At 49.9% G+C, this 22674-nt stretch overlaps 1 protein-coding gene and 1 long non-coding RNA gene across 5 annotated transcripts in view; one reads left to right on the forward strand and one right to left on the reverse strand.

Annotated features, from left to right (window-relative positions):
• BTBD9 (BTB domain containing 9) overlaps window positions 1–22674 on the reverse strand; it is a 406522-nt gene that overhangs the window by 15338 nt on the left and 368510 nt on the right. For 3 of the 4 annotated variants that reach the window (XM_084966368.1, XM_084966369.1, NM_001243303.1), the window contains 1 exon segment: window positions 2592–2670. In XM_084966368.1, the coding sequence (XP_084822494.1) occupies window positions 2592–2670 (79 nt within the window). 4 annotated transcript variants of the gene reach the window in all.
• Window positions 2198–7624, forward strand: LOC146401533 (uncharacterized). The gene is made up of 2 exons (XR_014810110.1): window positions 2198–2698; window positions 3594–7624. It is a non-coding gene; the product is annotated as an uncharacterized LOC146401533 (long non-coding RNA).

Raw genomic sequence — 22674 nt, forward strand, 5'->3', positions numbered from 1 at the left:
CAGCCCTAAAAAGATAAAAAAAAAAAAAAAAAAGTATTATACAAGAAACAAGTGACTTCAAATAAGAATGTTTAATGTTAGCTATATTATTATGTAAAGATAAGTTCAAATTGTTTTCCAATTCAGTAAGTAATACATAAAGTTTAAGTGGTAAGAAAAATTGTGATTTTTTTTTTTTTTTTTTTTTGTCTTTTTGCTTTTTCTAGGGCTGCTCCCAAGGCATATGGAGGCTCCCAGGCTAGGGGCCCAATCAGAGCTGTAGCCACTGGCCTACGCCAGAGCCACAGCAATGCAGGATCTGAGCTGTGTCTGCAACCTACACCACAGTCCACCGCAACGCCAGATCCTTAACCCACTGAGCAAGGCCAGGGATCGAACCTGAAACCTCATGGTTCCCAGTCTGATTCATTAACCACTGTGCCACGACGGGAACTCAAAAAATTGAGATTTCTTAGCAAAACTTTAAAACTATGATTTCTGGTTTGGCGCTCAGATACATATTAAAATGCAGATTCAAACTTATTTTGTTATATCACCAAAAAAGGGGAAAAAAAAGTGCTTTGATGACCTGATGTTTAGAATTATTTAATTTTGTGCTTTAAAAAATATCAATTGTTTTACTTTCATGATTTTCAGGTTTGTTTTGAAATGAAGAAATAAGAAAAAGTTTCAGGTTTCTGTTTATAAGCTTTTCTCTGCAAGATGCACATTGTGGGCGTGTATCATTTTTATTCCAAATAACTTAAAAAGCAAAATGAATATAAATTATCACAATATTTTCACTTTTGAGAATGTTTTTTGAAGTACCAGAAGCACCTTGATGTGCTCTGGAGAATTCTGATGTGGTGCACAGAATGCAGGAATCCAGGGCCAGCTGTGGAATGTGTGGGCTCTGTGCAAAATGCAAATGTAGAGCTTTTTGTTCACAAAACAGGAAAAAGGTTTTTTTCCTTCAGTATCTCTCCTGATCTGTCCCAGGGTTTTCATTTGTTGCTGGATGCCACACTTCCTTGGGCATGGGGGTGGGCGGGGCTCCTTAGGTCAGGGCAGACCCTCATGGGCCCCCAGGGCCCTAACCTGTGACTTGCACACAGATCTCACACAGTACCCCAACCCAGCTGTGTCAGGCCCCCAGCGGGAGCGGCGGGTGGCAGTGGTCATGGGGCAGGCTGAGGAGGGGAGGCTGGACAGGTCCAGGCACCAGTTGTCAGGGGGTGTGTGGCCCAGAAGCCATCCTGGGAAGGTAAGAAGGGGCAGAGGCTGGCCTGCAGGTGAGCTGAGGTTCCAAGCCCCTGGTGGGTGCTCCACTGTCCCATGGGGTGTCCCTTATAGAAGAAAATGACTAAGAATTGTAAGAGGGTGCTGGACCTTCTGGGTGTGGAGCCTCATACAGCAGCCCTGGTCATAAGCCCAGGAAGCTGGTCCTGTACAGATCTGAGAACGTTCATGTTCAAGTGAGGTTGCAGAATGTTACTGTTTTTAATGCCTTTCATTTACCTCTTGAGTTTCACCCTTACTGTTGCTTATAACTGTGGTCTTTAACCAGCGGTCAGTCCTTCAGGACTGTGCACATCTGACTGTGTAAGAGCAAGAGAAGATGAGCACCGAGGCCAGTAGCACAGCCACCTGCCAGACACCAGTCCCTCACCACAGGGGCTTACTCAGTGCGCACCTGAGGAGCAGAAAAGCTAAGGAATGAACTTACGGATTGATGACCCTAAACTCAAAATGGAAACACTCTTCTCACCTTAACTGGTGTGAATGGACCCCTGTGAGCCCAGAGGGGATCCACAGTGTCAAGGGTATGGCAGACCTGGCTCAGTCTGCTTTACACTCCCTGTCCTGAGGCGGTTACGACAGGCGCCCTTCCTCATGCTCCAGTGTCCTGGTTCTCTACTCGCTGTCCCCCTCTCTGATCTGGAGAAGCCCAGTGCATTGCCCTGAGCGATTCCGCTCCAGAGAAAACAGCATGTCGGAGGCCCAGGAACTCACCAGCCTGCTGCCCTTGGTGCCCACGATGGGGGAGGATAATCCAGCCACCCCTCCCTCAGGAAACCCAAGGTGGAAGGAACATGTACAAAGAGGCGGCCCACTGGGATGGCTGCCAGCCCCGAGATCCAGGCCCGGCCCCAGGGGAGGCACAGGCCAGAGGAAGAGGCTCGCCCATAAACACTCATGCGCAGGCCGCACGGGACCCGGCAGACAGAGGAAGCCGGCACCTGAGTGCCTCGGCAGCCCCCCGAGGCTGGGGTTCCTCGCGCCCCATGTGGAGGGCCCAGGGACCTCTGAGACGGCTGGTGTCTGGGAGGGCAGAGGGCTCTGAGAACGGGGCCTGATCGCCGAGGGTCTCTGCAGAGTGGCTGATGGGAGGAAGCAGAACCCCGGGGGCTGGCTGCCATTCGATGGTGAGGAAACATCCAGAAATGATAATGACATCCCCATGGTGTAGGAGCAGGACTTCCTCCTGTACCAGGCTGTCTGAACAACAGGCCATTGGCGGGGAGAACAAGCAGTTCCACTTAACTCGGGACGCGGCATTTACTACACATCGGGAAACATCGCCAGTGTCTGTCGCGAAAGGGGACCCTTACCTCATTTGCTGTGTTGTGTGTTCCAACGATTCGGATGAAGGAGGCAGGCTGTCTTTCAAAAGTCACCGATTGCCAGGACCTGTGGGGAGAAGTACAACCAGTGCCTGGTGAGACGGTGCCCTGAACCCTGCAAGGGTGCGGGGCTGTGTGTGGGTCGGGGTGGAGCCCACCTTCTGTGTGGAGACGAGGCAGGAGCGCACAGCGTCCCACTCAGGAACCTGTGGACTCATCCAGGAAGGTGCCTTGGGAGTCTTATAAAGCTCGCTGTTCACAAGCGCGCAGTGCAGACCACGTGCACGTGTGATGAGCGTGCGGCCAGACGGGAGCGGTCAAGGCTGGCGGGACCTGCCCACGATGGGGCCTGTCTTGCCGGGAGTGGGCACAGTGACCTCACTGGAGGCTTCTGGGAGGAGGGGGTGCTGGGCTGGGAGCAGTGGGCAAAGGGGGGGCTGCGGAGCCCAGCACCATGGTTAGAGGCCACGGCATGAGCCCTGGCGCTCCCCTGTGAATCCTGCAGCCCCACCAGTGCCAGTGGTGGCACCTGGAGAAGAAGAGGCGGCTTCGCACAGGTCCCCCCCACCCTCCCCTTCCCGCTTCCAAACGCACCCCTGAGAAGTTACTTCCCGGACCAGCCAGTCTCCGAGGGGGCTCAAAGGCAGCCCCAATATCTTAAAAGCCATTCCTCATGGATCAGCAGGGGCTGGGCCAGCCTATTTAAAGCCAGCCGAGCAGGCCCCGAACCGCCCTGAGAAGAGCGGCCTGCTCCCAGTTTACGGCTCCCAGCTCATCAGAGCACACGGGGAGCTCAGCACCCACCCTGTAAGCTCCAGTAGCTTTGGTGATAAATGTGAGGGGTTCACAGTTGTTGCTGCCCCTCCTCCACTCATACGGTAGAAATGCCAGCTGCTGGGAAGCTGTTTCCTGTAATTGTCTAATTACTGAGAGATGTTACTGAGGAAAATATGTGTATTTGCTGTTTGTTTTTCCCCGCTTTGCTTTCAGGTGTTCCATCTTCGCTCTCACTCTGAGCCTCCCACCGAGACTGATTCACTGCTGCCTGGACACCAGGCCCCTCAAGGTCATTAAAAAGTCGTTACCATCCTGTGTGCAAGATCGGTGCCTTCGAAGCAGTTTTCTGGAAACGGCGTAAGAAAAATCACCCTCTTTGTAAAAAGGCCATTATTCATATATGAAGGTGACCATGTGGCCATCCCCAGGGCCTGCACTCCCGGCCCATTTTCTCAGTGGGGGGGCTGTTCTGTTCCTTCGGCGCGTCTGCTGAGTGGGAGGCAGCTTGCGGGCCAGGGCGGAACTAAGAAGAAGCCCTGGGTTCCCACAGGCCCGGGGGTCATCTGGAGCTAAGCAGCAGGACGGAGCTCAGATGCATCCTTCCCTCGCAGGTCAGGGGAGGCTAGGGTCCACGCTGTGTGGGGCATCCGCGTCCCATCCCTGTTCCCGAGAGAGTGACAGCACACACGCTGGTCCTCCCTGCTTCCCAGACCACCCCGTCCCCTGCCCCGGGAGCGGGAAACACAACCAGGGCAGGTGACCCCAGCCAGGGACAACTATGAGGTTCGAGCCAGTCTCACTGAAAGGCGGGGGAAGAGAGGCGGGTGGGAGTGGAGGAGACAGTGAAGATTCTTTCCTCTTGGCTTTCTAGTCCTGTGCTCATTTTAAAAAGGGTCAAGTGTTTCTGGACGTAAAGGTAAAACATGACTCCTGTAGCTCGCAGGCTTGTGCTCGGAGAGGGCCGCCGGGCCGGGATCGGGCCCTCCGTGACCATCCCTCCTCCCTCCTCTGTGAGGAGTGGGGGCCGAGGCCCCGAAGGAAGTGAGGGCTGGCGGGGAGTCATCCTGGGCAGAGCCGGACCCGAACCCCCGTCTCCCTTTTCTCACCACGGCCCTCAACCTGCCCACTGCCCCCTGCCCCAGCTGGCCCAGGCTTTGGTACCACTGCCCCCACTTCTGCCTGGGGACACAGGGCTGGCAGGGCAGCCAGCCTGAGCAGGAGGGAGCATCTGTGAAGTAATAAGATCAGAAGGCCTCAATTTAATACCAATCCTCCATTACGCTGCATTAATATATAATCACATTAGAGTTCATTTTCACTAACACAGCCTGAGAGTTGAATAGATGATTTCATTTTCAGCAAACTGGATACCAACCCTAAGACCAAAGTACGAGCAGGAAGGGGAGCCAGTCAAGATGAGGTAATGAGCATTTCTCGCCCGCAGGTATCAGATTCCAGTTCCCCTGAACTGCTTCAAAACAACTTGCAGTGCTGCTCATGGGGAAAGTGCAAGGTGGCACTGGGACAGTCACCGACACGTCAGAGCCACACTGTAATCACGGTGCAACCTTGAGGCAGCCACCTCAGGGGACACGTCTCGCAGCCAGGACACTGCCACCATCACCAGGTCTACACAAAAGCTTGACTGCCGTGTGCACTGAGCTTACTGAGAGCTATGTAAACACCCCACTTGCCCCGTGCTCGATCCTCGTCCCGTGCTCTGATCCCCTCTTCAGTAGGCAGCATTCACAGAGCAACGGGGCCTGGCACCCCCCCTTCACAGAGGGGGAAGTGTCCCACCAGGAACAATGGGTGTCAAAAAAAGCCTGGGGTCTTTGCTCTGAGCATCTACCTGGAACAGAGAAAAACCCACATGGGTTGAAGTCCCCGCTTTGGCACCTGCCGGCTCTCCCTCCAGCGGACAAATCACTCCCCTTTCTGAACTGCGGTTTCCTCATTTGTTCACTGCTGACAGAAACAATACCAATTCCTCGGTTGCAGAAACGCGTCTGGAATGTGGTCCCAATGACACTGAATTGTAAATATCTAATCGCATAGGTGTTCCAAGAGAGATGTCTACAAGAGTATTTGCCCAGACATTGACCAAGATTTTCGCTTTGGGTGGAAGAATTTCAAGAGACATTATCTTTCCTTTTGCACTTTCTGCACTGCTTGAATTTGGTACACCGTATACACAAGTGCTGGAAAGACGTATCCATCTTGCTTGCTGCCCAAAGCGTTGATACAGATCACGTGACATGAAGCAAGTGAAAATGCCAGAACTGTATTATTATGTAAAATATTTCCAGTTGAGAGGCTCACTGGGTGACAGTCAAGATGGCAGGTTTTAATGTGGCCTTTCGTGAACTAGCGGTAGGATGGCACAGTGGCTGACAGCCTAGGCTCTGGAGCCAGGCTCCTGGGTATGAATTTTTACCAGCTCTGTGATCTTAGGCAAGTTGCTCTGCCTTTCTCGGCTCTAGCCTCCTCTCTGTAAAATGAGGATAATTAAAATAACTATCTAAATTTTTTGCCTGTGAAGACTAAATACATTAACAAATGGAAAACACCTAGAACAGCACTGGCATATTCTGGGTTCTAAGGAAAATGGTTGACGTTGTTATTACTGCTGTAGTTACCAGTCAGCCACGTCAACCTGGACAAACGCACGGCTTCCCTGGGCCCCCTCTGAGTCACTGGTGTTGGTGGTATGATTTAATGACCATGCCAGGGGCACCTACCACTCTCCCATCAGCACCTCTTTCTTGGGGCAGACGGCGGGGGGGGAGGGGGGGCTGGGCTTCGAAGGAATCAAACCAGTATTTGTTGAATACACCCTTTAGAGCAAGGTGCCTGCAGGGTGTTACAGGGGATCCGTGCAAGAAGCAGTGCCTGCCCCTGAGAAGCTTGTGCCAGCTCTGGGGAGAGCAGCTATCCTTCCGAGGGCTAATCAGAGAACACTGAAAACAGGACTGGGGTCCCAAACTCACACACCGGTGGTGGTCCACAAGGTCCCTGCTCACTGGCTATGGGAAGCCTGGAAGCAATTTCTCCAGAGAAAGAAAGCTATATATTTTGATTGGGTTCCCAGGCCCACCCATAAAACTCAGTTTAACCAATAATGAAGCTGAAATACGAGGTATAGGAAGTTTAAAAAAGCAAAGGAAAAAATGTTGTTGTTGCCATAGTAGTAATTAAACAAGCCAGAAAAACAAGTGATTTAAAGCAGCCTTTCTCTAAAGCTGCTGCTTGAGGAAGGAGGGCTAAATGCTGTAACGCAGATAAATCCTGGCTGCAGCTTCAAGATGGTGGGAGGTCTGTTCACAAGGAGTGAAAATGTGGGCTGAGAACGTCCTCCTAAAAGCCTCTCCCACTCGCAGACCTGTGCGGTTCACCAAGTGCTTCGCCATCACCACCCACCTCATCTGTCCCCGACACCACCTGCCAGGCGGGGGGCCAGTGGCTGGAATCCCATTTCAGAGGTGAGGACGCCGAGGCAGAGAGAGAAGTAATCTGTCAGCATCCCAGAGCCACGGTGTAGCGTCAACAGCAGGAGCCAGATGTCATGACTGTTATGTTCTGCTCTTTCCACCAAAAGGCACAGTAGAAACTTTCCAGTAACCGAGAGGCTGGGTCCCCGCGTATTTCCAACAGCTCACACCCCGCTTTTACGTTGGTGTCACGACTCTGGGCCAGAGATCCCACACAAGCTGACCTCAAGCGAACAACAGGCCCCTGCGGTCGGGGGTGAAAATAGGCCAGCACCCGCCGTTTAGGGCTGTGAGGACGCGATGAGAAAACAAAGTGCTTGCACGCGGTAAAAGCACCGTGTCGGCTACGTATACCTTTATCTTCACACACAAGGGAGGAGGCTCCAGGCGTGCCGACCGTCCACAGAGGCCCCGTGCACACCCACACCCGCCCTGTACTCGCCGTGCTCGTGGAAACACACATGCTTGTAAAATATGTTTCAAATATTCTGGAAGGAGATGGAGTGGATTCCTGACAGTGGTTGTCTCTGAGGAGAGCGTGAGGAATGGGGTTTGCTGATGGGGAACAAAGGAGATACTTCAACACCAACTGAAGTGTTTTATTTCTTTGATTAAAATAAAAAAGACCTGAAGTGTACCGGGAAAATATTAACTAGAGCCAATTCCGGGGATGAGTATGTGAGTGAATGTTGTAATACTTTTTATTCTTTTCTGCATTTTAAGCAGTTCTTGAAATAAATAAAAAGAAAGAAAGAGAAGGGATTAAACTGGTGTCTGTGGATGTGAGAAAGGATAGCCAGAGGTGGAACTAACTAATCTGCGAATATGAAAGCCAGGGAAAAGGAGGGAGCTGCAGGGAGGAGAGGGGAGCTGCCTGCGGGGCGGGGGGTGCCTTCTGTGAGTGCAGGATTGTGAGGGTGGCTTGGGGTGACGAGAGCACCACACAGGCCGGGTGGGCTGGGCCGAGACAGCTTTCTATCCTCAGCCTCATCCTGCCTCCCCTGGGGATCCTGCAGGGCCTAAGCCAAGGCTGTCTGGTCTTTTCAGCTCTGGAAAACGATGCGACTTTGCTGCCTCTGCTATAAAGAGAAAGCAAATGTCAAAATCTTTACACAGCAGGCCTGATGAACCTCGGGGAGATGGCCAGGAGTATTGGGCCAGGGCCAGGCTGGCAGTTAAACACGGCAAGCTGAACACATGGGTTAATCTTTGCTCCCTCCACTGAAAGGGCAGTAAGGAAATTTAATGTATGCTTCATATCAAAGAAATGTGCTATCTCTCTCTCTCACACACACATGAGCACAAAACAAGCACAAAGAAAGCATGAGGACAGGTCACCATCTCTCTTTGCCAAGACCTCAGAAGGAAAACCCCCAAGAGGCAAGCAATTCACACCGCAGGTGAATTGTGTCCTTGAGTCACTAGCCACTTCTGAAGGTGGGGACAGGTGGGGGGCCGGCTGAAGGCAAATCAGAGGGGCAGGTGGACACCCAACCATCCTCTCCTTCCCTCGTGCAGTGGGCTGAGCCCTTTTACACCCATGAGAGACAGGGATTGCCCTCTGGAGCCCTTGAACAGAGGGCGTCTGGACCCCAGAGACCAGAGCGGGTACAGCAGAGGGGGGACCCTGCAGGAGCTCAGAGCCAGGAGTCCATGGGAGGGAATATCCCAGACGGCGAGACTTCTGGTCTCCTTCTGCCCCTCAGCTTTCAGGCCACTGTGATCCAGGCTTAACTCCCAGGCAGGGGACTGGATTTCACTGGAGACTCTGACCAGCCCAAGAGGAAAGGCTGACCTGCCTTCCTCCTCTGTCCCTCCATTCTCCCTTCCGTAAATCTTATCAAGTGCTTCATGAAGAAAGCCCCCAAGAAGCTTACACTCCAGCGGGAGAGAGAGACAAATAAGTTATATGGGAGTTAAGGAAGGGCTATGGAGAAAAACAGTGGTGCAGAGGCCTGAGAGGGGCGTGATGCTTTAGATGACACACTGCAGGAAGTCCTCTGGTAAAGCAACAACCGGGCGAAGGCCCACGCAGTGGAAGAAGTGGCCACGCAGATCTGAAGAGCATTTCCATGAGCAGGGACAGAAGGCGGCTGGTGCCCTGGATCTGAATGAGTGCGCAGGGGTCTCCCCATGAGACATAGAATCCCTGTCTGATAACCTTGAGTGAGGGCCACAAACCTGCCCACATACAAAAAGCTTTTCACCAGCTTTCTCAGTGCTGAACACTTAAAGGTAAACAGCCAGGCAAGGACCACCAAAGATGCCAACATGATAGACAGAGACCAAAAACAAACAGAAGAGGAAAATGACTCAGAGGATAAAGATGTAATTCAGGAAGCAGAATAAAACTTTGGGAAAAAGCTCTTGTTACCATCAGAAAGATAAAAGAAAACATTATCACACCCTTGAAATAAGAATAATGTGAAAAAGAAATATTTGGAGAGCAAGAAAATGCTCCTGTAAATAAAACCATGAATTGAAATAAGTCATTCAACACAACAGCTAGCAGCTTAAGTTGGGGAAATTTCCTAGAAGGTCAAACAGAATGACATAGACAGAAAATAGAGAATGAGATGATCAAACCGAGAGGTCCACTATCCAATTAGTAAATGTTCCAGGAAAAAAAAGAATGGGAAAGATATGAGCTATACAATGTCAAGATAACACATGAAATTTTCCCAGGTATCAAGGATATAAGTTTCTAAGTTAGAGGCCACTGAGTGGCCACTACAATAAATGAGAAAACAAAGTATATTATTGGGAAACTTTAGAAGATCTAAATGCTTCTGGAGGGGAAAAAAAGCAGGTCAACACAAAGTCGTCGTTGACTTAAAAAAATAACTCTCAACTTTTAGGTTGTGCGTGAGTTTTATCCGGGGCAACAAGGAGGACTACAGCCCGGGTGGGGTTTCGATGGGTCTGAGGGAAGGTCAGTATATCTGATTTTGGTGAAGCGGGAGGCGCATGCAACCAGACACACATGTTGCAGAAGGCTGCTGCCGGTCTCATGAAGACTACTGCTAGCCACAAGGAGCAGACATCGCCATGAAGGGTTTCAGTGCTTTTCTAGATATGAGGAAGGTGCAAGAATTGGACTCATGAAATCTTCCCCTGAAAATATCTAGCTATCTGAAGACCTGTTCTGCCAGTTTCCCCAGAGCACAGAGAGCCTTGCCCCTGATGCCCACCGAGCTCTGCTCAGGGGGTGTCGAGGGTCAGCAGCTGCAGCAGCTCACGATTCAGTCTGCGCAGAGGCAGACGGCAAGTGCCCGTCTCCAGTTCACACTGTGGGAACCAGAACCACACGAGATTTTCCCAAAGCAACACTGGGAGTTAGAGGACAGTGGAAACTTTCCTTCTAAAGGCTGAGGGGAAAGTGAGTTCCCAGCCAGAGGACTATTCCTAGCCAAGTGTTAGCAGAGAACAAACAACTTTCATTTAGGCATAAATCTCAAAAATTTTACCTTCAGTGTATTCACAATAAACTACCAGAAAATGTGCTCCACCAAAACAAAGGATTAAACTAAGGCAGAGAGAGTTATGGGACCCATAAAACAGAGGGGGTGACATGGAAGAGAGGGGGCTTCTAGGAAGGAAGTCTCCTGGCAGAGTGAGGGCTGCGACAGGTCTAGAGAGCAGCCAGGGAAGGGGTGGGGGCCTTGCAGGGCGCCTTCAAGGCAGGGGTGTCTCAAGGGGTAAAAAAACAAACTGATTTTTGACTTACCAGATGTGACCATTATTACCTCAGGTTAAGGGAACTTGTGTGGCTCTGACAAAAGTAGGCGGAAGATTTAGTGATAAGTACACAGACAATTAATGACAGATATATAGACAACTAAGTAACTTAACTCTAGGAAACACAAATGACAGAAAAAGAAGTGACCACAGCACATGACACGGCTTAGTTCTGAGTGAGTTCACACTAATGCCAATGAGATAACCAATACAAAGAAACTCTGTGGTCTGACTAGAGAGGGCGGATGGGCAGAGGCGGAACACAGGTGTATCTGTGAGGGGGAAGCTAAATCCTCACCTTTCAAAGAAGGAGGACAATAGATCATTTCGGTAACAGAATTAATAAATTCTAAGTGCCGAATGAGCACGTAGTTTAGAAACAGGAAGGTACAGACCAAAAGAAAGGTCTGTAAGAGAAGATGTATACGTGCCTCAAAATCTAACTGCCTGGGAGTTCCCGTCATGGCTCAGTGGTAACAAACCCGATTAGGGTCCTTGAGGAGGTGGGTTCTATCCCTGGCCTCGCTCCGTGGGTTAGGATCTGACACTGCCGTGAGCTGGGGTGTAGGTGGCAGATGCAACTCGGATCCTGCATTGCTGTGGCTGTGGTGTAGGCTGGCAGCTGCAGCTCTGATTTGACCCCTGGCCTGGGAACTTTCATAGGCCATGGATGCGGCCCTAAAAAGCCAAAAAAAAAAAAAAAAAATCTAACAGCCTGACTCCATGTTATGTTGGACAAGTGGGGGGTCACGGGCACGTTCACAGGGGCTGGAGGAAGTGTAATCTGACAGATCCCCAAGCAGCAACACTGTCAGGTACACACCCCTAGAGTTAGCATGCAGTCCCTCCAGGGTGCTTCAGCTTAGACGTGCTGCCAGCACTGCCGGCAGGAGGGGGCTGCACTGCAGCGCCATCTGAACAGCAAGAGAACAGAAACAACCCGAATGCACATCACCAGGGACGGGTAAAGTAAATTACGGTACAGCTCTGTCCCTACCCTGGGAGACTATGCAGCTGGAGAGACAGGGAGGGAGAAATTCTAGAGTCCTCCAAGGTGCAGAAAAATTTCTATGAAAAAATGGGGAAATACACACATTTTAATAGGTTTATGCATAAATTATTATCTCTGGAGGAAGAGGTGGATGGGAAATAGCCGTTTCACTTTCCGTAGTTTTTAATTTTTAAACCACATTAAATATATATTTTTTAATTGAAGTAGAGTTGATTTACAATGTTGTACTAATTTCTGCTGTACAGCAAACTGATTCAGTTCTACATACATACATACATACATACATATATATATATATATATATATATATACACACACACACACACATTCATTTTAAAAATATTCTCTCCCAGTATGGTTTATCATATAATACACTTTCTTTGAACATTTATTTTTTTCAAAATATATATATTTTTTAATTTTAAAGAGAAAAAAAAGGAAAAGCAGTTGCCTCCGGAGAGTAAGATGTGGGGCAGGGAAGGATGAAGCAGGGGGCTGTCGCTTTTTTGTTATAAGCTTTGTGCTTTGACTTCACTTTTAAAACTAGGGACATGTGCATCTTCAATAAAAATTTAAAAATTGAAAAGTTAAAAAAAAAAAAAAGCAAGAAAGGGAGAGAGGCCTGTGGTGACGAGGAAGGGAAAGGGTATGTGGGGAGCGTTTTATTTACAACCTCTGGGAGCAGGGCTGGAAGGCAGACGGGAAGCTTCAGAAAAGATTCTTGAAAAGGGAGGCATATGAAAGGCTGTCCCCTGTTAACTGAGCGATGCGCTGAGGTGCCCTGGCAGCCGCGTGCCATACGGGGGTGCGCGAGCCCTTGGGTGCGCCTCCAGGCTCTCCCCATGCTGCCTGCTGGCCTGAGCTCGCTGTTCTTACATCTGCCTCGCTGCTGCCAGGGACCAGACTCATCTCTTCAATCTAAAGATGCGCCACGGCCTGGGCGTGTCTTTCAGGACATGGCCAGGTGAGAACTCTTGCGTTGGAACAGCCTTGAAATGGCCTGGCAGGTCCTCCCTGCTGGCTCCCAGCCTGGCACATCCTGTGATCACCTCACTTGGTCAGATCTCAGACACAGGCTACCCTGAAGCCTTGGTGCAGGCTTCAACAACGAATCTGGCACCTGGGAGAAAATTCTCGTGTGCAGCAGGATGCTTGGCTGGATTTTATAGCCGTCTCCCTGCCCGGACTTACAGGTGACTCTGGGCTCGCGCCATTCACTGTCCCTCCACTCAAGCTATTGATTGAGGGCCCTCTATGTGCCAGGCTCAGGAAAAATGGTGCCAAGTTTGTCTAACCTGACTGCGCCCCGAGGTGGCTGGTAAACAGCTGTCAGGGGCCGCTGGGATTAGCGATCATTTAGTCACATGCTGATGAGCCAAATGTTTACTGAGATCCAGGGTCACACAGTAGAAGCTCAAAGACATACCCTACTGGTCTACTGAATATTTTCAAAGTTAGCTGCCACTTAAAAACTGGAAGATTTCACTTAAATATACCAACTTCTGGTTTCTCCTGAAAACCAGATGACCTGGCATCCTTGGTGGTCTGAAGACCATGCTGGCTGGCACCAAGGTCACTGTAGCGGACTCAGCCCCTCCAGCCCGGGGTGTCTCCATCACTCCTGGGAGCTTGCCCTGGCCACTGCTTTGCTCACTCACGTCACCCACCTGGCCCAGGGAGGTGGCCAGGTTTCCATTTCAGCCTTACAGAGAGCTCAGACAATGTTGAAATGGAGTGAATTAAATTTCTAACTCTTGTATAGGAAGCCCAGCTACCTCAAAATTCTTTGGGGATCTAGCAACAGAGCCGGTATACAAATTATCTCTCAGTTTAAAAAAAAAAATCTATTACTTTCTCTTCTTGGCCTAGAGGCAGGAATAACTGGGGCTCATGGAAAGACGCTGCAGCTGATGATAGAGGCTCAGTGGCTGACGCGTGCTCTCCCCAGGTCCTGTTCAATAGAAGTCGGGTTCTAGTTAGGACAGTAGGCTCTCAGGCCTGCCTGCACACTGGAGTAACCTATGGAGCTTATAAACCTTCCACCCCCCAGGCCACACCCCAGACCAATTAACACCCAAACTCCCTGGGGTGGGCCCGTGTGAATCTCTTCTGAACTCCTCAGGTGATGTCAGGGTTCGGCCAAGCTGAAGCCCCTTTTCGGGCTGGGTGGCTGGTGGGGAGCAGCTTGCTCAGAGGACATGTGCCATCTTCTGTCCTAATTATAGTCGGGATCAGCCTTCCCCTGGCTTCTTCCTGCCGGTGGGGGTTTCTGGACCTGGGCGGGGTGGGGTGGGGGGGAAAACGGGTAGAGGGGGCCAGAGGCATTTTCTGCTTTCTGGCCAAAGGGAATTTCAGCCTCCCCTGGGAAGGTACTTGCATTTACTGCTCTAACCTGAGCTGGTCTTGCATTTTACCTTCTCTGCTCGGGCATAATTTTCTCTTTGAGAGGAGTTGCCTCTCAAAGAGAGAGTCAGCACCCTCCCACCAGCTCCTCCTGCGAGTGGAGCTGAAAGCTGCTGACCCCGTGGCAGCCGAGGAAAGCTGTGTGTCCTGGGACCTCTGTGGAGTGTCTGAAAGAGCGTATGGGGCTGTCTCCACACTCCACACCTCACTCAGTCCCCAGCCCCGACCCCCCCACTCTCTGCCATACAGCTCCTCTTGATTCCCCTAAGGGGATGCAGTAATTGATGATTAGCATTCCAAAGCTTGGCTTGCATCCTGCTAGCCCGTCATATTTAATTACATTTTAACTATATTCGTCTTCGATAATAGCACGAACATAATTTAGATAATTATCTCCCTCTCTCTTATTCTCTGACTCTGTCTGTCTCACTTAGAGCTCCTTGCAACAAAAATCACTTTCTCGGCTCAAACACATAAACAGACTCTGGGGCCAAGGGCTTTTTCTCTCTCTCTTGCAAGCAGCTGTGCTAGAAAGGCAACGGTTTAGAGTATCATGCAGGAAAAGAGGAAAAAAAAAAAAAGAAAAGAAAATTCATGTTTCTCCCTGCCTCTGCATTCATGTTTGTACACACTGGCCGTGGGAGTTAGAGTGTGTAAGCGTGCACACACACATCTGCATCCGGCGGAGAAACAGGGGAGGTCTCGTCCATCAAATTAGTGTCTATGAAGCCTTCTTGGTCTGGCCTTTCTTTCTTACAAGGTTTAATGGCTTCTTTCGCAAACTTAAACTCTGTTGAAACTTCTAAATGTCTCCTACGTCTTTGGAAGAGAAGGGTTCTTCCTCATAGGGTTTCTGTCACACTTGGATCTTATAATTAATGACCTTTATCCTCACCTATTATCTGCCTCCTCCAGGAGACTGTCAGTACCAGAGAGAAGGCTGGGGCCCTTCTCACGGAAAGTGGATCCTAAGCAAACTGCTGTGGTGTCAGGAGTCCCTACAGACCCTCCCAAACACCTGCTGGGTCACATGCCAACCAAGTCCCCGGCCTAATAGCTCCCCTCCCCGCCCCCCTCAGGGCAAGAGATATTTTTCAGCAGGCTTTGTTCAGTGGTTTTTCTGATGAAGCTGACCGATATAGCTGAGCTTTTTAGGTACAAAGATTTTATGCTGCAGAGTTCACACCGCCAAGAAGATTTTTTTGAACAAATAAGAGAATAAGAAATGGGTTCAGAAATAGCTACTAGCCAAGATAATCTTGCTCAAAATGTAGACATCTAGAGAGTCTGAAAGAATTTCAACAAACCAATTCTCAAGACCTGGGACGGAGATTGGGAGGTTCCACAATTTCTCCAGGTTCTGTCCATTTCCTTGGAGTTCCAAAAGGCTCCAATAATAAGAATTTTGTATGAAAAATTCACTTTGCCCCCACTTTGTCTGATATTGAAGGATTATCCATTCGTTGAAGATCAGTTATTCATTACTCATACGGTTCTAGATCCACATCACAAACAAAAATCCTTCCCCCCCCCCGAAGAATAAATACCACCCAAACTGTCCCTGAACTGAGAGGGACTGGCAGGAAGCGGCTGGACAGGGGTGTGTCTGTGAGTTAACAAGGGGCCTCTGGCTGTCACTTGTGGGAGGCCCAACTCCCAGCTGGCCTGGAAATAAACACTCAGACCAGACTTCAGGGCCCAGCAGTGTCTGCAGCAACGTTTTGCCATCACCGGGTTGAGCCCCACTGCCTGTTCTGGTGCCTGGTGTACAAATGGGAAGCCAGAAACCTGCCCATCCTGGCGATGGGTAACTCTGGGCCTGCAGGACAAACGAGAAGTCAGGCCGCATGGTGACCAGGAGAGGCTGTGGATCCTGCCCTTGGCATGGCCCTCCTTGGAGGTGGGGAGCTGAAGAGCAGGGCTGTGCCCAGGTCCCATCCCGGACAGATGGGGCTGCTGGGCCAGGCCTGTGGCGGGGGTGAGGGGCCTGGAGAAGGGGGCGGGAGGCCCAGCAAGGCTTCACACACCTTGATCTGCTCCGTGTTGTTCATCAGGGACATTCTTACTTTTGAGCTCTCAGTGCCCGGCTCAGGCGCTTGGCCATTTCGCTGAAATTTGCCTAAAATGCAGTCACCGCCTGGGTCTGGTCTCCTGAGGGGACCGAGAAGCCGGCAGCCAGGCCACACTCCCTGCCGTGGCAGCTCTGGGGGCTTCGGGGGAGGGCGGTCCGGCTCGCTGTCCCCCAGAGATTCCCTGACCACTGCGAGCATGGAGCATGGTGCTGACCGGAGGGCTGGTTTAATGACGTCAGAGGCTCCTTTCACCTGTAAGGAGAGCATTCTCCTCCTGGGCTCAATGTGACTATCCAAGGCCACCTCCACTCCCCTCAGCGGCTCCACCCCTTCCAGACTCCGCTGGAAATGTGAGGATTAGGCATAGGGCTGGAGCCAGTTTTCAAATGTTAAGAATTTGGCAGTTTCATTTCCTAGTGTTCTAAATACCAAAAGGATTTCAAACACAATGAGGACTAAATGCCCCATGAATTCAGGTTTAATAAAGGGAAAAAAAAAAAAAAAAAGGCTGCTTTTATGAAAATTCATGCCAAAAGCCTGTGCAGAAAAAAACACAGCCCTGACCTCAGAAACCTACTACAATATACACAGCTAAGCAAGTCAGTGGTCCTCGAGAAAGACCGCCAGACATTCTCCGAATCAAACCTGACCAATTTCATGCCTAAAAATTCCACTAAGCCCCTGTGGGTATTCCAGATCTGATGACAAGCCAAATTCGTTCGGCACCTAACACTGGGGAGATATTCAGTAAAAACTTAAAAATAGACTCTTCCTTTCCAGCCATTAAAGGCCTGATATTTGCAACTGCACAGATAAGAAATTGGGGGCACTGGGGAGCCCTTTAAAAAAAATCCCCAGAGTACAAAAAAAAAAATGTTTCTTTATGATGAAAACTATTGCTCTTAGCACGGAGCCGCCCAGGATTAGCCCAGAGCCATTTCACACACTGAGATCTCTGAATGTGAATTCTGTAATGAAAAGGTGACTAGTGTTCGTGGCAGGCCCTGTAAAGGCCCTTTCTGGGATTTGCATAAGCTGCCACATCCAACACAATTAGAGCAAGACAGTGAACGACCCGCCAGCAGGCGCAAGGCAGTACATGCGTGTAACAACCTTTCTTCATGGACATTTTCTGAAGGGAAAAAAGTTGACTTAGAAAAAAATCATCTCTTCCTCTTTTCTAACACTTTCTTGATTAAAAAATCACCACCACCTTTGACTTGGTGACTTTGCAGGTCCAGCCTTTGTTGGCCTGGAGCTCTCTTAAGACTCAGAGGTGGGCGTGTTCCCTTGCGGGTGCCTGGCTTTTCCAGGGCTGGGTCCGAGTCCTTTGCTGACCCCTCCCCCGGATTCTGGCTGTACGCGGGCCTGGATGCACCCAAGAATCAACTTGCCCTGTGACCTTGCTCTGCCCATCTCAGTGCCTTCAGCCAGGCCACCAGGCAGCACCATGCTGGTGCCACTCAAAGCCTGGTGGACAGGGAGACAGGGCAGGAGAGGACGAGAGCAGCTGTTAAGTACATAAGCTGAATAACTTAGATAATTTATGACAACAATCAGATGCCAAGCCAGGTAGGAGGATTTAACTGAGAAAGGAGAGAGGGTGGATGTCTGGCAGGCCGGGGGTTATCATCAGATCATGTCAATTCGCCCCAGGAACAAAACTAGGGAAAAAGAGGCTGCACGGGGGAGGCGGCTCTTTGTGCCGAACCCTGACTCCCCTCAGGCCGGCAACCTCAGGGTTTCCCACTCCTGTCTCTGTGTGTGTCTATGTGCATGCTTGCATGTTTATGATTTGATGCAGTGTAGTCCTTAACACCTGTTTTGAATTCTGTTCCTGCCCCCAAGGCTAAGACATCAAACGATGACTTCTTTACTACTCATGGTAAACAAGCAGCCATGAGACATACAAAAATACGGCTCCCTTTCAGGTTGTGTTTCCATCTACCCACAGTTATTCATTGCGCTAGACCCTGCCCTGAGGATTTTGCAGAGTTGAAGGCAGATGCCAAGAAGTCAAATTGCATTCAACAAGGTTAAAAGTTATCCTTGGCACACGGAAATCTCCTGTCATAAAATACCGTGAGACTGTTGCTGAGGCTAAATCCGCTTATTTTTCTGTATTATTTCTTGGGGAGGAAGGCTGCTGGGTGAAGGGGATGGGTGAAAATACTAACCAGTAACTCTTTCTGATTCCACTGTCAGGCTTTAAAATCAGATAGATCAGCTATTAATCTCAGAAAGCCAGCAGTGAATGTGTGTAATAAATTTGTCATCATTTTATGAATAAGCTCTTGGTCAGGAGGGCTTACTGTCTGGCAAGTCACCTTTTCCATGATATTTTTCTATCGCTTGTATTTTGGAGCAGCTTAGAAAGAATATCATTTGTGTTCCTAGAGATCGGCACACAAACAACCCTCTGAGTGATGGAGACGTGCAGGCAGCCTTCGGGTCTAGGCAAACGGTTTACCGACGCTCGAGCGAACAGCACCCGGGGCCAGCAATCCCTCGCCAGGCCAGGAGCGCACTCCCTCCCCAACAGCTGCCGAGGAAGGCCCTGTTAGTGCTGGATGACGCTGCATGTGCCCATTGGCTTCCTGTCAAGGGCTGTCAAATAGAGCTGTTGGTAATCACAGCTGGCAAGTTGTTTAGTCAATATTTTTGAAAAGTTCAACCAAGTGTGTGAAAGCACAAAGTAGATTTTCCTAAAGTTGCTAGATGATTTACTCATCTCCCCACTTTGTTATGGCTCTGCTCCCGTCAGGATCACACTGGGGTCCTGCTGGGTGGTCCTGAAGGGCTGTGGGCTGTGATGGAGAAATGGATGAAATTTCAGCTGTTCTGTTATTCAGCTGGTTTTTTTTCCCCCCATCAAGTCAGCAGAACTCTAGATCTGAAACTCTGTACTAAGAAGCCTTTAAACTAGAGATCAACAACGACCAAAAAAAGCCTTGATGCCACCGCCACTAATAACTGTCCCAACCCTTTCCTAGATACTCCCCTAAGGAGAAGACCCTCAGGCTCAATTTTAAGGCTTCAGGGGGGATATCTGCATGTTTACCCTTTGCTTCTTGTGAGGGACCACTGCTCTGTTCTACAACTGAAGACGACAAATGCCCTTTTGGAACCATTTCTCCTGGATGTGACAAAACATCATGAGAGCAACCACACTAAACGGAGAAGGCAACTGTGACACTGTACCACCTGCTGAGCACAGGTGATGGGTGATGGCTGTACCTTTGGGAGATCCATCTTTGTTTTTACGATTTTCTTACCTTCAGTTTTATAACCTTTGTTGGAACGATCATGATTCCCAAATTTAAGTCAAAATGTGCTGTTAGGAAGTGGATCTGGGACCCAGAAGACTGGTACAGGCTCTTTAGAATGCTTCTGAGAGCCCCTGCCCAGGACCCCTTCTCAGAGCAAGTGAGTCTGCTTAGCTGCACGGGTGAGCATTCCACAGAAATGCAGGATTTGAGAAACACAGGTTCCCTCTGAAGATCTAGATGTTGGGACCCCCAAGTCTGGGTGCACGTGTGGGTTTATGTGCCATGTTCCTTAACTCGATTATTTCCCCCAGCACAGGAGTGCTTAGCAGCTGGTGACAGCATGTGAAGAATCTGCCCTGGCAGGTAAATTTTCACTGGTCCTCAGAGCAGACCCCGCACACAACGACCTGTGCTGTAGCTGCCTCTAACACCTCCACAGTCAGTGAAGAACAGAGCAATTGCCTTCCAGAGAGAGCAAAGGCGAAGTTCTAGTCCATGAGAGGCGTGTCCACACTGATTCTGATGTGCTATCATATCAGGATTTCCAGCTTGAGCTCAGCAGCAATTCCTGGAGCCTGTGTAGCATCAACTGCCCCCACTCTCAGAGTTTCTGATCCAGTAGGTCTGGGGTTAGGCCTGAGAATTTGCATTTCTAACTCGTTCTCAGGTGGTTTGCAGCCTGTGTACCACATTTTGAGACACACTGTTCTATTCTGTAACAAAGAGGCCCAGCTTATGTTCCACTAGGTAGGAGGCAGCAAATGGGAAAAATCTTGGGAGGTTTTTAGAACAAGGGGATCAAAAGACATGGGAAGATAATTTTAGTGGCAGTGAGGATGAGAGACTGGAAGAGATGATACTGTGGGCAGGAAGGTTCCAAACCAAGCTTTCCAAAGTACTCCATAGACACTCTGGTTGGGTGAGAGGTCAGCTGGCCAAGAATTACTTTGTGGGAGAGGCGCTGTGGTGAGGCAGGGGCTCTGCCAGACAAGAGCCACGATATCCGGGTTTGGGCTCGGTTCTGCCACCCACTAGCTCTACGGCCTTGGGTGAATCACTTGATCTCTGAGCCTTTCTGGTCATACCCGGAAACACCTATCCTGCAGGAAAGTTCCATGAGGCAGAGGCTAGAAGAGCACTCTGTGCACTGTCACCGGACATGCCCGGTACCCTCTACTGCCACGCTCCCTGGGTCCATGACCCATTTCCTGCCTGCTGCAGCAGCCCCTGACCGCCCTTACCTGTGGACTCTACCTGGACCCTGGTCTAATCTCACTCTAGGTAGGGGGACACCAAAAGTCACTCACCAATAGCTGAGCCCTGCTTTGGATCCTGCTCTCATGTTCCCAGGCCCTAGAATTTGGCTCTTATTTCATTCCTGGTCATTCAAAAAGCATGTCATATGCCTGGTTCCAGAATTTTATTCTATACTCAAGTCTACCAACCCCCTGCCAACCCCAGGGTCAGCAGACTTACTGTAAAGGGCCAGACAGTAACTATTTCAGACCACACAGCTCCTTGTCACATATTCTTCTCTATTTTTAACAACCCCTTTAAAATGTAAAAACTATTCTTATCTTAGAGGCTGTATGAAAACAGGCTGAGGGCTGAATTTGGCCCTAACCCTGCTCCACCCAATCCTTTTCACCTGCTGAAGTCCTAAGGTCCTGCCCTGACCTCTCCACCCCATGCCTGCCGACCACCATCTCTTTCTGAACCCCGCTTTCCAAGGCTGGGTCCCTGCTGCCACTTGCCTGGGACACTCCTTAAGCTGTGCTACTTGCCTTTTGTCTAGAACAACCCCCTGGATCTGCTGACTTGCCCCCGGACTGCTTATCCTGACTTTCACCCCCTCCTATGACAGAGACCATCCCAAATATTCTGCTGTGTCAAAGTAGGTTGGGCCCATGTCTGGGGCCCAACATACCTGGTCTGGAATGTCTACCAACTGCCTGGGTTCTAACCCAGGTTGCGTGCGTTCGCAAGGACAGAAGCTCACAAAAAGGACAGCCATAGTGAAGCTATGCCTGGGCAACTTTATAAAGCCAACACTCGCTGACCACCTTAACTTAATTTTTTATACTCAAATCCTAATGATCAATAGAGTGTATATTTGTCAGACACAAATACTTAGTGTTAGGTATATATGACATTTGATTTCTATATATGTGAAGTGTAATTTCTAGTTCTACGTGGCATTTTATCTGATCAGGGAACAACAATCTACTTGCTCAGAGTGGCTTTCTGGACAGACTCCTTTCTCTCACGGTTTTTGTGAGTGCCCCAAGTGTGCCCGGGTTTGGCAATACTGACAGCTGCTGATGACTGACGAGCTCCTTGCGTAGGTCTAGTGAAAAGCTAAACACACCCAAGTGCTGTTCGGTCTTCCTGCAGGAGGAGGACGAGGCCAGCACTTTATGACTCTCTTCCTTCGGCTGACTATTGTCTCCTTACTAAATCAGCTGCCTAAGTCGAGCTTCGCAACATTCATCTTTCTGACTAATTCTCTGACTTCAAATGCCCAGTTTTGTCAGGCCATGTAGGTGCCTGGCATGCCTCTCACCAGCAAGCTGACCGTGGAACAATACAACCACAGAGTCTGGTTCCTCACTAAGAATAAAGAAGGCCAGGTGGGCTTGAGCTGGGTGAGTATTCCAACGGTGAAATTAACTCAGCAGTCACACAAGATGCAAAAGCAGATGCTGTTGGCTGTTTCTGCCATGCGAGTCACCAACATACATTTGTTATACTTTTCTACAAACATGATAACCTAAAATACATACACACACACAAATGATTCCAAAAGCGAGGAAGGCATTCAGCTACCCATGTCGTTTCAGAGACTCTCTCCAAAAAGCTGTTAGACCCTCGTGGCTAATTTATTTTTAATACGGCACATCAATGGTATTTAATATGATAACACGATATGTCAGACTCCAGAGGTATCACGGCTCTCCGTGCTTGAAATACTGAAATAAACAACCGTGGCTGTGCCTTTGGTGGGCATCTGGGTGAGGGAACCGCAGTCAGTTTCTAAGGTTTGGTGTCTGCCTCCCTGGGCTGGGGGCGGCGGAGGCGGGACGCCCAGAGCGTGCTGGTGGCGGGCGAGGATCCTGGAGGGTGGGCGCCCCAGCAGGGAGGCCCCACCTTCCTTGGCGCTGTGCTTCTGGGAGACTGACCTCTGCCAGCCCCGCTGAGGAGCAAGCTGTGCTCAGTGCCCAGCAGAGGAGAAAGATCCTCTGAATGGGAGTGTGCTCCTGGCTTTCTTTGAATAAGCTACTTTGGCAGTGAGAAAAGCTCCTTACCACC

Source organism: Sus scrofa, chromosome 7, assembly GCF_054392235.1.
Source record: "Sus scrofa isolate SSC_HxYL_T2T_F1_AM1 chromosome 7, Sscrofa_HxYL_maternal_Yorkshire_Landrace_v2.0, whole genome shotgun sequence".
In the NCBI taxonomy this organism is placed as follows: Eukaryota; Metazoa; Chordata; class Mammalia; order Artiodactyla; family Suidae; genus Sus; species Sus scrofa.